Below are 16,596 nucleotides of genomic sequence, written 5' to 3' on the forward strand. Positions count from 1 at the left end.
CAGTTTTTTTCTTGTATTTTATTTTGATCAGTAGGATTGTTAGTCTCCTTTGTGGTTACCTTAATATTTACCCCTATTTTTCCAAGTTTAAACCTAACTTTTATTTCTTTATATCGCCTTGTCTTCTCTATATGAAAGATCTATGACTACATTTCTTAGTCTGTCTTTATTGTTTTAATGTTGTCTTCTTTTACATAATGACATTGCTCTGTCCCTGTTTTGAGCTTTTTTATCTTGATTTATTTTTGTGATTTCTCTATTTGGATTGACATCCAATTGCTCTATCCAGTGTTCCAGTCTTGGGTTGATATCTGATATCATTTATTTTCTAAGCAGAGAATTCCCTTTAGTATTTCTTGTAGTTTTGGTTTGGTTTTTACGAATTCCCTGAACTTCTGTTTATCTGGAAATGTCCTAATTTCACCTTCATATTTGAGAGACAGTTTTGGTGGATATATGATTCTTGGTTGGCAATTTTTTTTTCCTTCAAATTTTTATATAAGTAATTCCATTGCCTTTTTGCCTGCATGGTTTCTGACAAGTAGTCTGAGCTTATTCTTATTGGCTCTCCTTTGTAGGTGACTTTTCATTTATCCCTATCTGCTGTTAAAATTCACTATCTTTGGTTTTGGCAAGTTTAATTATAATATGTCTCGGTGACTTTCTTTTCAGATCTACCTCATGTGGAGTTTGATGAGCATCTTGGATAGTATCTTCTCATCTTTCATGATATATGGAAAGCTTACTGTTAAAAACTTCAACAATTATTTCTGTATTTTCTGTTATCCCTTCCTGTTCTGGTACTCCAATCACTAGTAGGTTGTTTCTCTTGATAGAGTCCCACATGATTCTTAGCTTTTCTTCATTTTGTAGAATTCTTTTTTCTGATTTTTCTTCAAATGTATTGGTACCAAGTGCTTTATCTTCAATCTCACCAGTGCTGCATTCCACTTGCTAAATTCTGGTCCTCTGCCTTTCTATTGAGTTGTCTAATTCTGTAATTTTATTGTTAATCTTCTGAATTTCTGATGGCTGTCTCTCAATGGATTCTTGCAGCTTATTAAATTTTTCATTATGTTTTCAAATATGCATTTTAATTTCATCAACTGGTTTATCTCTGTGTTTCTTGGCTTGTTCTGCGTTTTGCCTGATCTCTTTCCTGATCTTGTTTCTGATGTCTTGAAAAGTTCTACATATTAATCTTTTGATTGTGCATCCAGTAATTCCAGGAAGTCACCTTCATCCAGAAGATCCCTTCTTTGTTTTGAGAGCTTGTTGAAGCAATCTTGGTTGGCTTCTTTATGTGAATTGATATTGACTGTTGTCTCTGAGCCATCTATAAGTTATTGTATATTGTTTGTTTACTATACCCTAGCTCCTTGCTTTGTATTGTTTTGATCTGCCCAAACAGGTTGCTTGAGTGAGCTAGCTTGATTATTTTTGCCTTTGAAGTTCGAACGTCCTGTCACCAGATGGCTAAAGTTGTTATCAGGTATATCAACCTAGGAGTCTATTCACCCTTCTTGTATGGATTCAGCTCAGGTATCCAGGTAGCTGGTCATCAAGTGTGTGGTACAGGCTCTGTCGTACAATCTTAGAGGGGCAGGGGTAATTGGTGTAGGTACCGGTATCTGGTTGCAGCAGGGTGTCATGCTCTGAACAAGGCAGGGGTGTGACAACCATCCCCCAAGTGTCTGTGAGGAAAGTGTGTCCCTGTTCCCTAGAGCACACAGGTGGGTGGGTTTTGCTGACGTACCACAGTACCCAGTGCTTTTGGTTGTAAGGACTGGAAGGTACCAGTTATCCTTGGACCTCTGTTGCGGGTGGCTGGGTGACCTGAGTGGAGCCTCCAGTCCTTAGGCCCCTGATGTGGGAAGGTGAGTGCCCTGTTTAATAGCTAAAGCGGTGTCAAACATCAAAAACCCACCTCTCCACCACACAGCTGAAACAGTTGCAGTCTGCCAACAAGGGCCTATTCTCCTGAAATAGGCCCACACAGGTCCATGCAGGGGGAAAATGTATTCAAAGTCCATGGACCACTTATGCCTGGACAGGAACCACTTCTGTCCTGAGCTCCCCAGGTTAGTGGAGCTTGCAGATTGTCTTTTCTCCCAATTGTGAATTTACTCATTTTCCAAGGCTGGGAGAATGGTTCAAAGTGCTCAGCAGGACCTATCTCAAGCCCAGGGAAATCAACAGCCACTGAAGCCAGCTTGGGGGCTGGGGGTGTGGTAAAATATACGCAAATACTTATCTTTTGCCAAGAACATCGTTCTTCTCTGGTTCCATAGGTGTGAGTAGGCTGTGCGGCTGGCTGTTTCTCCCTGAGGAAGCTGCAGCCAAATGCTACCAACAGCCCGCAGCAGTCGCTTCCAGGAATGGTGCCTGAGGGTTCCCAGTGATTCAGGTCCAACAACTCCTCTCTGCTTCTGAACCATCTCTCCCTCCCCTTGCCGATCAGTACATCTTCTAACTTTGCCTTTGATGTTCAGGGCTCCTAGCTTGTCATAAATATAATCATTTGACTTGATTTTTTGGTCTTTGTTGTATGAGTGATCACCAGAAGTGTCTGACTATTCCGCCATCTTGGCCACGCTGTGTTGTAAATAAATTTTTCAACGAGAAACTAATGTGCCCTGTAAACTTTCACCTAAAACACAATAAAATTTTTTTAAAAAAGAGGTTGATAGAAGACCAGAGGCTGGTCAAGATGGTGAAGTGAGTGGTTGCTCCCATTTATCCCCCAGCAACTAACCCACAGAAGAAGGAATAACAACAGACTGAGATCTCAGATCTCTGGATAGTACCTGAGGTGTTTGAGCAGAGATGAGTCCAGAAACAGGGGAGACAATGAGCAAGGGTGGCACAGAAGGTGGGAGAACCAACCTGCTAGCATCTGAAGCACTCACTCACTGCATCCATTTTGGAATTGGGTCTGGCAACACACTGAACAAATGGCACAGAATGGGAGCTGAACTGAGGAAGCTAGAGCCCCATTTTTAAGGCAACGCAGAATGGCCGTGGCAGTTCATGGACCACGCACTTGGAGGGGGCAAAGGAAGACCTTGGTGCTGTGAAAGAGTGCTGCTGAATCTTGCTGAGGCCTGAGGCAGATGGGCACTAGGACCAGCTGGTACGGAAAAAGCACCAGGACAAGGGGGTAGTTCAGACAGGCCACACAGAGGGAAATGACTGACTCCCTGCCCACAACGGAATACCATGGGAAAGCCTGTGCAGGGGTGCCCATGAGGGAACGACATAGAGTACTCACCATCTTCACCATAGGAAAGCCAAACACCACCACTTATATTAGTGTCTGCAGCCAACTAAAATCCCCCATGCATGCATGTGTACTGAACTCCAGAGGCCACAGACCCAGAGCTCTTGAATTAATGCTGAGAAAAACCTAAGGATAAGAGTGCCTCTAATGGTTTGTGGGAGAATATAGTGGTGGTGCAGTGCTTAAGAGCTCAGCTGCTTACCAAAAGGTCGGCAGTTTAAATCCACCAGCTGCTCCTTGGAAACCTTCTACTCTGTCCTATAGGGTTGCTATGAGTCAGAATCAACTCGATGGCAATGGGTTTGTTTTTGTTTGTTTGTTTAAATCAACCAAGCATAATTAGAGAATTTTCAAAAATCAGAAAATAGAATTTAAACTAAATAAAAGATAGCAAAATTGCCCAAGTTCAACAAAAAATAGTAAAACACACAAAATCATCCGAAGAGGGACCAATCAAAATGAAAACTTGGAGAAGAGAAAATTCCCCCTATGGATGACAGGCTAATGCAAAAAATTAATAATTTTCAGACAATGATGCTAAATATGTTTTAAGAAACCAAAAAGCACACAGAAAACAAACTATCAGAAGTCAGGAAACAAATGGAGGGACAAGATAAGAGACTCAACAAGAAAACTGAAAACATCAAAAACAAAACAAAACCAAAGAGAACTACTGGAACTGAAGAATAAAGCAACTGAATCAGAAAAAGCAAGAGGAATATTCAATAGATTCAATCAGAGAGAAAATGGGATAAGTGAACTAGAAGACAGAATAACTGAACTTACCAAGCTTCAAGAAAAAAAAGAGAAAAGACCAAAGAAAAGCAAACGGATGGTACCTTGCTACCACCCCTGATCAATCTGACAAGGGCACAATAGATGATCCTGGTTTGAATGAGAGAAAAATGTAGAACAAAACCCAAATTCTTAAAAAAGGCCAGGCTAACTGTACCACCTGAGACCAGGGGACTCCATGAGACTATCACCCTGAGGTGCTCTTTAAACCTTGAACCAAAACTATTCCCTGAGATCACCTTTTAGCAGAAAAGTAGAGTGACACACAAAATAAAGGCTATTACCTGTTAGATCAGTGCTCTACTAAAAAAAAAAAAAAAACTGTATGAGTCCAAAAGGTCAACATTTAATCCAAAGCAAGGATGAGATGATAAGGGGGCAGGGAAACTAGAGTACTGGAAATGGAACAACCAGAATACCATTAAGGAGAATGTTGACACAATGTGGAAAATGTAACTAATGTCATCAATCAATTTGTTTGCAAATTGTCAAAAGGAAACATAACTTGCTGTGTAAACTTTCACCAAAAATACAATAAAATGCTATTAAAAAAAAAAGAGATTGAGAGAATTGACACATATGAAAAAGAGTGAGTGGATATTCCCTCCTTATTGTTAAGGCAAAATTGTAGTAATTAGTTTAACTGTTATCAAACAAGAACTTTTTGTATGCTGTGATGAAATAATAAATGTATATCCTCATAAACATTATTATTTATTGAAATATCTGCATGGATGCTTGAATCTATTTTTAGCTTAAAAGAGAATGCATCTTATATACTTCGTTACTATTTTTTTAAAGGACTGAAATTTTAGAAACACACAAAAAGAGACCTCTGTATTTCATTTATAACATTTTATGAATATTCACGGATTGATAACAGGGGCTTTAGCGCTAGATAATAAAAAGTATCAAGGCTTTTTGAAAATACAAATACTAGCCGCCAACAGTAGCTCAGAAATGACCCCCACACATCCACCTGAAAATCTGCATTATCGCAATGGTGAGAGTGTCTTACTAAAATGGACATCTGTTAGGGTGAAAAACATCAACGGACTTTAGTCTACTCTGTAGATTTGTACTCATTTAAAAATGTTCACCTAACCATTACTCTTAACACAGATAAACTGTATATTTTAATATCATTTTAATGTCTGTTTTTGAGATGTTCATTTGAGACACATTCACCCCTAACCTTTTTCCAGTGATAATTTCCTGTAATACCAAGGGGTCCAGGTCTGTAAGACTGATATTAAGAATGTGGCCATTAAATGCATATTCTATACTCTTTTTTGGTATACTCTGCTAAGTCTACTGCATAATTGGTTAGAATGTTTATGATGACCATAGATTCTAGATTTAACAGAAGAGTCTTAATTTCAAATATTGTGTCCCGCTATTTCTATAAAACGATTAAAATGTCCTAGAAAGGTTAATATTTTGATATTAAAATTATATCTCTTGTACCTTGGGAGCAGTAGAATAAACCACTTGTTAGGTTATATGTCTCAATTTTAGTCTGGGGAAATACAGTTTCTATATGTTGTAATGTGATAAAAACTTATTTGTATGCTCATAATTCTAGGAATTTCATTAAAATAGACTAAATTATATCATCTGGTTATGCACAAAATTCCTTAGAGGGCACATTTCTTATCATAAAAAAGTCTATAAAGAAGATATTATGCTTAAGAAAGATTTAGTATATTTGAAAATGAGAATTTTTCTTATTAGAAAAATAGTTATTTCTCTACATTTCTATTTTTATTAGAAAATTATTATATCTAATAACAAAACAATTATTTCTATGTCTACTTTAAAATACAGATTCATTGATATTTACATCTAATGGCTTATATTATCTTTCATGTGCAGTATCATCGTGAAATGGCTAGTATCTGCTATAAAAATAAAATCAGAAAACATGCACATGTTTAATAGGAATGCATCCTCAAACACTTTTCCTTTTTCTTTTTCCTTGACTTGGACAATACAATTTTTCAAACCTGAATATTTTCAGATTTTTGGTTTGTGTTGTACATGTGATGATTTATATCAGTTAGTAATATCTGTAACATATAAGAAAACTTCCCGACTTAGAAACAAAACTTATAGTCTGTATGACCAATGCCATCCCTGATTGACTTTCCACCAATTCTACTTCCATTGTTGAAGGGTTTGCTACTGTCAAAGTTCCTATCCCCATTATCAGAACTATCTGTTAGAGATTCTCAAGTATGAAATTTGTACCCTTGACCCTCCCCAGCCTCACTCTTCCTGATTCATCCCCCTAAGATCTGTGCATGAATGTAATTTGCCAAGAAAAATTCTACTTCTAATTAAAAAAAAAAAAACTATGAAGTTGTTTTCTCTCTTCTTTTCCTAAACAAAGCAAAAACTAGGAGTTATAAGATCCTAGAGACAATCACGGATGACACTGGCCATACAGACACTTTAAAAGTATTCTTTGTAAGGCAAGACCTGCCCTTATACATTATGTATAACGCTAACCTACATAAATTATCTCAGGTTCTGCACAAACTAGAACATCTAAAAATCTATCCTGGCTTTACTAACTGAATGACTGTTCTTGAGTAAGTTATTTAAAGCACTTTGAGCCTCACTTTCCTCATTAGAATATTTAATATGTTAAAGTTGTGATTATCTGTACTTTCCCTCCTAGCTCTAAAATTATATGTATAGTTCTGAGAATGGTACAAAACCTGAGAGAATAGAATACTCTGATAATCACATTCAAGTTGGTTGCAGACGCCAGTTACTAGTCTGAATATTTACATTAGGAGTTATCAAAATTCAATGATTTATGAAGTTTTCTAGTTAAATAAAGGACAAGATAACTCAGTTTTTACTGGTCTACCTTAACATATGTATCAGATCATATACATTCAAATAAAGGAGAAACATGAAAGGCAAGTACTCAAGTTTTAAAGAATACCTCAGGTGCTACAAAATTTGCAGTGTAGCATGGAGTCAAGAGAAGTCCATTTTCACCCCGAAGTTGTTTTGCAAACCCAAAATCACAGATCTTTATGGAATCTGCATTGGCTGATTCATCCATGTATAAGATATTACTAGGTTTAAGATCACGATGAACAACCTTGAACATAAAGGGAAAAAAAAACCATTAAGCTTCTATAGTCAACTTAATAACTATGAAATAAAACATTTTAAGTTAACATATTTCTACAGGAAGGGCATTTCCCACTTAAAATTTTTGAAAATGGACAAAGTAGGAGGATGTATATTTCCTATTTTAAAACATAATATACAGCTACAGTAATCAAAACAGCCTGGCAATGGTATAACAACAGACACACAGACCAATGGGATAGAATTGAGAGTCTAGAAATAAACCCACACATTCATGGTCAACTGATTTTTGTCAAGGGTGCTATGTCCATTCGATGGAGAAAGAAAAGTGAGACTCTTCAAAAAATGGTGCTGGGAAAATTGGATTTCCATATGCAGAAAAATTAAACAGGATCCACGACTCACATCATACACAAAACAAATGCAAAACAGATTCAGGACCTAAATGTAAAAACTAAAACCATAAAATTCTTAGAAGAACAAACAGGGGCAACACTTACTGTCAACCCTTGCTTTCAACCATGGATTGTCTAATACAATAACAAAAGCACAAAGAGCAAAAGACAAAATAAATAAATGGGACTTCATAAAAATTTAAAACTTTTGTCCATCAAAAGACTACCAAAAGGGTAAAAGGTCAAGCTACCAACTGTGAGAATATCTTCAGAAACCATATATCTGACAAGACTCTAATATCCAAAATATACATAAAACTTTGACAACTTAAAAACAAAAAGACAAATAAACCAATCATAAAATAAACAAAAGGATTTGAATAGACATTTCGCCAAAAAGGACATTCAAATGGCCACCAAACACATAAAAAGTTGCTCAGCATCATTAGCCATCAGAGACGCAAATCAAAACCATAATGAGATACCATTTCACTCTCACTAGGATGGCTAAGATTAAAAAAAAAAAAAGATGTTGGTGAGGATGTGGGAAAATTGGAACTCTTATCCATTGCTGGTGGGAATGCAAAACAGTACAGCTGTTGTGGAAAACAATGTAGTGTTTCTCAAAAACCTAAAATTAGAACTAACATATGACTCAGAAATTATACCTTAGGTATATACCGAAAAGACTTGAAAGCAGAGACTCAAAAAAAGACTTCTACAGCAATGTCCTTCGTGGCACTATTTACAACAGCCAAAATGTGGAAACAACCTCAAGGTCCATCAACAGATGAATGGATAAATGGAATGAGGTACAAATACACATGAGAAATGAAGTCTTGATATATGCTACAGTATAGATGGAACTAGAAGACACCATGCTGAGTGAAACAAGTCAATCACAAAAGGACAAATATTGTATGACCTCACTTATATAAAAGGAAAAGAGAAGGCAAATGTATTGAGATCAAAGTTTATTAGTGGCGACCAGGGGCAGGAGGGAGGAGGAAAAGGGGGGTTAACGGTGATGGAAAAATTGCATTAAGGATAGGGTTGCACAGCCAATTATTGTAACTTCGGTCAATATGTTGTATACCTGTAAAAAGCTGAATTGGCAAAAGTTGTGTGATAGATATATTTACAACAACGCCCCCCTCCAAAAAAAAATAGTAGCTGTTGAGGCTGCTTATGTACAACCAAACACTTCACGGGGTTTGGTTACTTGGTTTGGAGGTTTAGGGTCATGGATTCATGGGATATCCCAGTTAATCGGCCTAATAACATGTTTAGTGCTTCTGTTCTGCCTCCTAGTTCATTGTGTGTGCTTCTGTTCTACATTCTAGTTCATTGTGTAGTGCCTGGGGTCTAAAAGGTTTGCAAGCCGCCATCCAAAGCACAACAATTAGTCTCTATTCACCTGGAGCAACAGAGGAAGAAGGAGAAGCAGGAACAGGGGGAGAATATGTAATGCGTGGCTAATTGCCTCCATGAACAACTGCCTCCTTTGCCATGAGACCAGAAAAACTGGATGGTGCCCAGCTACCACTACTGAACATTTTGATCAATGAATCCATATAAGAATCCTGCTAAAAAGGGGAAAAATGCAGAACAGAATTTCAAATTCTCATAGACTCCAGACTTTTTGGAGCCATGAAGGGTAGATGAGCCCCTGAAACTATTGCCCTGCGAAATCTTTAAACCTTAAACCCAAGATATTCCCTGACATTATCTTAAAATGGAACAAAAGTTTATCTTAACAACTAAAAAAGGTCTACTTTGAGCAATAAGCTCTTTTAAGAACTATCTACATGGGATTAAACTGAAAACAGCAACTCTAAAGTTTAGACAGGAACCTTATGGGGCAGTAAGTTTATGTTACTGATTGAGGAACTACTCAGAAAACGAGGGTGGGAATGTTTGCACAACTTGAAGAATGTAATCAATGTCACTAAATTGTACATGTAGAGTCTGTTGAATTGGTATATGTTTTACTGTGTATATTCTCAATTACAACAGCAAACTAAATAAAATTTAGGGGAAAAAATTGAGAATGATTTTGTCTAAACCTAACAGTCTGAAGCATACACAGAAAATTATCTCTGTTAGATACATGCTTCAGTTTCTACTCAAGCGACCAGATTTATCACTTCCAATCTCAAAGTATTAACATTCAAATCTCAGTTCCACTTCTGGATATGATAGACTATCTACCATTCCCCCTCCCAACAGTAAATAACTATAAAACCTGGACATACTACATAAATAAACTAACTGAAGGTACTGAAGAATGAACAGAAACAAATAGATTGTGGTGTGGAGGTCATGTTTCGTTGTAGGAAGGAAGATGGAGAGCTATAGGAGAAGGTTCCCGTATCTGTGGCTTTTAGCTTGGGGCTATATATAGTCCCTATGACACATATGGTAGTGAGGACACATGCAGAAAAACCCAGTCTTTTTGGACTGGAGGACCAGAAAAGAGCCAGAACTGACCAGTGGACCACAAATGTTTGGGAGGTTTGAAGTAGTTCAAATAAAGACAAGAGATATGAACAGAGAACAGAGCTCCTGCTCATATGAAACAGAGTTTACAGTTTGAGCCCAGTCAAGAAAATTATTCACTAAAACAAAGGTAACACATTGGAGAAAAATAATAAAAAATCTCCACGACTTAATATTTATAATTCTCAGATACAATCCAAAATTACCTGATACACAAATAACAAAAAACAGTCTTAAGAAAAAAGGAAATCAATCAAGCCCGACTCTGAGATAAATCACATGTTGGAACTAATAGTCGAGGATTTCGAAGTAACTATTGTAACTATCTTTGAAGAAGTAAATCAAAACACATTTTCAATGCATGAAAATCCCAGTAGAAAAACGGGAAGTTGTAGCAGAAAAACAGAAACGAAAAACAACTAAATAGAAATACTAGAACTGAAAAAAAAAATTCTGAAATTCTCTATGTGATAATTTTCCTACTACTACTGACTCCTGCATTTAATCTAGTGCTACTTTTAATCAGCAGTTTACTACAATGGAAGACATTTCAGGTTGATAACCAAGTCTTACTCATCTTTGAATCTGTAATACCTTTTCATGGTTAACATGTAGAAATACTCAATAAATGTCTGTTGTTAATTTGTTTAATTGATTTAAGAACGTGACAGTTTCTAGAATAATAAACTAAAAAAAAGATGCTTATCCTTTTCTAAAAAATTCTGGTTGTAATTTATTAAAAAGAGTGCTGATAAAGACAGTCAAGAATTTAAATTATAATAAAGTTACTCCTTTAGTATTATACAATTTGTATTTTGAAATATTGAAAAAAAGTACTCCACTAAACTACACACAATTGGGTAATTTTTTTTAATTACAAGAAGGATCCTTGTAAAATTTTTACTGTGCTAATTCTGAATTGTCTATTTTTTAAATGATTATAGTTAAGTGGATATATGTCGAGTATTGTAACTGATTAAAACTTAAGTTTTTAAGTTTTTTGCTACTCTGTTCCCCTTTATAAACTAAAACCCATTGCCATTGAGTCAATTCCGACTCATAGTGACCCTATAGGACAGAGTAGAACTGCCCCATAGGGTTTCCAAGGAGCGCCTGGTGGATTCGATCTGCTGACCTTTTGGTTGGCAGCCATAGCTCTTAACCACTACGTCACCAAGGTTTCCTTCCCTTTTACCGCTATGTATAATAAGAGTTGACTTTTTTTGTACTTCATTTGCCTTCTTTATGCAGAGACAGGGAGCAAAAAAAAAAAAACCAAAAAACAAGCCTACCCCCCTTTCCCTCACACAATATATTAATACTTTAGATGTTTAGAATCCAATTTTTTTTACTGCATTTGGGGAAGGGGTAGGCAAGTGTCAAGATATACTGTCCTTTTACTGCCAGAACGGCAAGTGCTAAGTATAGTGTAATTTGAATGATATTCATAATGTGTCCCTGGATAATTTTTCTATGTTTCACTTTTAAGTTTGATCAGGTTTAGTATGTTTAAAATCAAGGTTAGGTACATTCATATAATTCAAACCACTTTAAAAACTAATATCCTATTAAATATGGGCCAACAGGCAGATAGAATTAATAGAGCATTAGCCAATTCCCCAAATCCTTAACCTTCACTATATTATGCATTTGATTAAGGTATCCTCTATAAAAATATGTAAGTAATAGAAAAAGCAATACATTTTAGGTGGTATTATCTCCTGTATATAAATTTAAGAAGATACAGATCAGATCCCAGAATTGAAGGGAAGAATATAACTACAACTTACTCCTTGACAATGTAGATAGTCAACTGTTTTAGTTATTACATACAGTACATCACTAGCCTCGCGTTCTGAGAAACATTTTTGTTTGAGAATACGGTCAAGTAGCTCTCCTCCTTTCATCAAATCCGTAACAAGGTAAACATATCTACCATCATCATAGACCTAAAAAAGAATGTATTTTAAAAATGTTACTATTTACAATTTCAATTCTAAAATGCTTAAATTATATTTACTTTGCTTTCCTAGTGAACCACTAGTATTAAAAAAACAACATTAACAACAACAACAAAAAAAACATTATTCCTTCACTGTTAATGTAGTGCTGGCTGTACTGAAGACTGAATTGGCTAAACAACCTTCTACACAGTCCTGTGAAACCATGTTAAACATATAATTTTATTAACTTTTAAAGATGTAGGTTACACTTCATTAAAAAATATATATATGGAAAAATAGAACTCTGAGCCTCTCAAAGGAGCCCTGGTGGCACAGTGGTTAACACTCCGCTGCTAACCAAAAGGTTGGCAGTTCAAACCCACCAGCTGCTCTGAGAGAGAAAAATGTGGCAGTCTGCTTCCATAAAGATTTACAGCCTTGGCAACCCTATGGGGCAGTTCTACCACAACCTATTGGGTCATTATGAGTCGGAATCTACTCAAGAGCAGTACATTTGGATCTTGGTTTGGTGCCTCTCAAATGATATTTATCTCATTTTCATAGCCATTTCTCTTCCCTACTAAAAGTAAGCTTCTTTAGGGCAGTAAATATATTATTTGTTTTTTAATACTCTCCCCTGCAGTCCATTATCTGACATAGGGCCCTACATTTTTATTGAACTCAGATACTGTATTAATGAGAATATTTGCACCCATTTTACTCAGGGCTTGTGGTATTTGTATGTATTCCTAAACTACTGTTTAAGCATAGCAAATTAAAACGTATTTCATGCTATCTGAAACAAACTGATCAAGGTTATTGTTTTGTCTGCCTTCTCTAAAGGGAAAGTAGCATTATCTTCTTACATGCAAAGGCAGCATTCAGTTCAGTAATATATATTAACATGAGTTATACATTAATTTTACAAACCTACAGATTAATATTTTTTCACTCAAAGAACAATCCATAATGCTCTTGCTAATTGCTGTATAGTCAAGAAAGGAAAATCATCTAGAATTTGGCGGATTCCCGATCTCTCATATCTTCTATATTTACAGTATGACAGAATAATAAATGGTGCTAGTTATAATGTTACCAGTTAACCAGCCGGAATATATTAAAGTAATAAGGACACTTTCATATATTAAACATTATACAGTAGTCCCCCCATATCTGCGGTTTCACGTTCTGCAGTTTGTTACCGAAGGTCAACCATGGTCCGAAAATGTTAAATGAGCAGTGTGATGAAATCTCGTGCTGTACCACTCCATCCTGCCCTGGGATCACATTCACATAACTTTATCACAGTATATTGTTATAATTGTTCTATTTTATTATTAGGTAATGCTGTTAATCTCTTACTGTGTCTAATTTATAGTTTAAACTTTATCGTAGGTATGTATGTATAGGACAAAACAGTATACACAGGATTTGGTACTATCCCAGATTTCATGCATCCACGAGGGGTCTTGGAACATATCCCCCCATGAGGAGGGAGGACTACTGTAGTTCCTTTTTGGCATTTTCTAGGAAAGGTAGGAGTACAGAATCAAAGGGAAAAAGAAGTGAGGTGCAAATTTAAGGGTCTTGATATTTTGTGGCTTGGAACTAAATATACAAAGACATAAAAAATTTCAAGAAGAAAAATAAAGTACCAGGTCATAACTTCATTAGCTTAGCTGACACCTAGATTTTAAAATACCTACATCCTTTAAAGTGATAACGTTGGGGTGTTGTCCATAGCGCATCAAAATTTCAATTTCTTCGGAGGGGTCTCTCTTACTTTTGTCAATGATCTAAGAAATAATAACATGAGAAAAATCTCTGAGGAAAATAATTTCTTTTTCTAAAAGTAAATGAGATATTTTCCATTTGGTTATATTTTTAAACAAATACTTAAAAACTCAAGAATGACACTTCATATTATTTTAACATTTGAAAATTTCCTACAAGTAAAACTGAACAGAAAAAAAATAAGCCAGAGCACTTTCTTTAACATTATATTTCACTTAACTGAAACCATACTTAATGATGTAATCTAAATGTGATTGTAATTGTCACAATGGCTCAATCTTAACATATTACATTAAAATAAAGACTATTCAAAAGCAAAGCATCCACAAAATATACTGTTCCTCCAAAATAAAGCCTTAGAAAGATATTCAAGATAAAAATCTTAAGGCTTAGAGTTCTTTCTCAGCATTTTATATTTCCTACCTCTACTTGTCCCACTGAGAATGTCTGTCAGATAATCAATGCGTAATTTCAACTACATATATAAAAGAAACAAAAATAAAAAGTTAGGCTTGGAGACATTACCTTCACTGCAAATTCCATGTTGTTAGTTGTATGTATGCATCGCTTGCAAACAGAATAGGAGCCAACCCCGATATCCTCTTTCACCTCATATACCTCACTAAATTGTGCAGCATTTCCATTTATCTGTTTGTAAACAATTGAAATACTAAGGAGAATGAAATATTTTCCATAGTTTATCATCTCTCACAAATATACATTGACTATAAATCTTAAAAAATGAAAAATAACTCATTCCAGAGAAGTTTTATCAATATATATAAATGGTTTAATCAGATTCTGAGCCAATCCCAAATTCTGGGCTCTCTGGATCCTCAAGGTCAATGCCATAAATCAACTAATTTATCCATCATCATTACATTTTCATGCCAAAAGAAACAAAAAAATATGTAATTAAGGGTTTACTGTTCTTTTGTTGTAAAACATAGGGACATCTTTAATTTGTAATTATACCCAGAGCTAAACAAAGAAGTTAAAAATCACCTTAAAAGCTATTGTAAATCCATTAGTTTTTAAATTAGCTTTTCTCTTTAATCAGAGAAAAAATTATCCCTAAACTGAAACTGAATGATGTGATGAACTGGCATTTACCTGGACAATTGGTAGTACACTTGCACTTGTGATAGGAGTGATTTTATATTCTTCTGCAACAGATGTTGCAACAAAGCTGAATCCTTTGAAGAGTTGATGAGCATTAGCACTGGCTGGCAAACCAGGAGAATCTAATGTTCAAATAATTATATTTTATTAGAATTACACAGAATTTTATGATATAAAATGTCAGCATTTCTTTGAATATCAAGGAAACTACCTAAGGTCACCATCTGATATACTATATTTTATATTTAATTTATGGTATATTAATTGTCCACCCCTTCCCCCCCCACTACCATGTACACTCCATGTGGGTAGTAATTTTTAAGTATTCTGTTCACTGCTACAACCTCATTCCTTAGAACATAGCAGGCATTCAACATTTGTTGAATGAATGTATAGAACAGATACCATTAAAAGTAAACTGAGTTAAATAAACTGTTAAGAGTCAGTGTGATTTATCTCATGCTTTACCTCCTATCCTCTAATGCATTAGCATGTCAAAGGACTTATAAAAGAAAAAAACTTTTACCCTTTGCCTTAGTCCCTGCTTCCATGATAAATATTTCCCACTTAAAGCCTCTACTTGACAGGTCCCCAGGGAATATTATACATAAGATCCACACTTCCATAAAGGGCAAACCAACCCTCTATGCAAACTTACCATTATTTTAATTTTTACCTAAAGATCTAGATTACCTTTTTTTTAACCACTTAAATGAATAGAAGCTCTGATTTTACACATAAATATGCACTACCTTTAGGTGTTTTTGCAGTAAATTCAGGATCAAAGCAAAAAGTATCATCTGGTTTTCCAGAAGCAGGTTTAAAAGGAGGTTGAACTTCTCTTTTATATAATTTCTAGAATAAGCAACAGGGTACAAGAAAAATATATCAGCCCTTATACCTTCTAAGGGAAAACAGAACATACTATTCATGGTCTTTAACAGGACACTCACAATTTCATAACAGTAATTTCAGCAGGCTTTAGATACCTGTTAACCAAATTCTAAAATTTGAGGGATAATCTACAAATCAAATAAGGTCAGGAAACAATAGCAGTGATGGCACAGGTTGCATTTATAAGGAATAAGGATGTCCAATTTTGGTCATCAAAAACCGATAATATACCCGTACAGAATATATCACAATATTACCATGCAGAAATAACATTCAGGGATTTCAAAATCAACAATTAGATTATCTTGAAGCAGTATATATTTCATCTAAAATATTTTGTTTTCACATAAAATACAGATTAAAAGTACTGTTTAGGGCTTCTATTACAGTATTCACACAATCATGCCTAACAATCTAATTTTCTAAAATTTATACTTTTTTGAAAGACACAGAAAATATAAGATATGGAAACCTACCTTTTTATGAAACCTAATTCTTCAAAAGCTCACAGTCGTACAGTGGGGAAAAATTTAATAGGGAATTATTTTAAAACAATTTAAATATCTTAATTATTTAAATTAAGAACAATGAACATAAACTGTTTAGATGTAAGAATAACAGGGAAAACTTTTTTTTCCCCAATTATCCAGTTAAGAATAAAAGAAGAGTAGAGAAGCAGTAGGAATAAAAAAAATACCAGGAGATACAAGGACACCAAAAGAGAGATGCACACAGATATGACAAGGGCAGACTCCCATGCAGC

General features: G+C 35.3%; 1 protein-coding gene across 2 annotated transcripts in view; it reads right to left on the bottom strand.

Moving 5' to 3' along the window:
- RPS6KA6 (ribosomal protein S6 kinase A6) overlaps window positions 1-16,596 on the bottom strand; it is a 160,794-nt gene that overhangs the window by 40,055 nt on the left and 104,143 nt on the right. For both annotated transcript variants that reach the window (XM_003412704.4, XM_023551418.2), the window contains exons 13-18: window positions 15,692-15,794; window positions 14,931-15,061; window positions 14,343-14,465; window positions 13,730-13,819; window positions 11,871-12,029; window positions 7,032-7,193 (exon numbers count right to left, since the gene is read on the bottom strand). In XM_003412704.4, the coding sequence (XP_003412752.2) occupies window positions 7,032-7,193; window positions 11,871-12,029; window positions 13,730-13,819; window positions 14,343-14,465; window positions 14,931-15,061; window positions 15,692-15,794 (768 nt within the window). The remainder of the gene's footprint in view (window positions 1-7,031; window positions 7,194-11,870; window positions 12,030-13,729; window positions 13,820-14,342; window positions 14,466-14,930; window positions 15,062-15,691; window positions 15,795-16,596) is intronic.

The sequence above is a fragment of the Loxodonta africana genome, chromosome X (genome assembly GCF_030014295.1).
Source record: "Loxodonta africana isolate mLoxAfr1 chromosome X, mLoxAfr1.hap2, whole genome shotgun sequence".
NCBI lineage: Eukaryota > Metazoa > Chordata > Mammalia > Proboscidea > Elephantidae > Loxodonta > Loxodonta africana.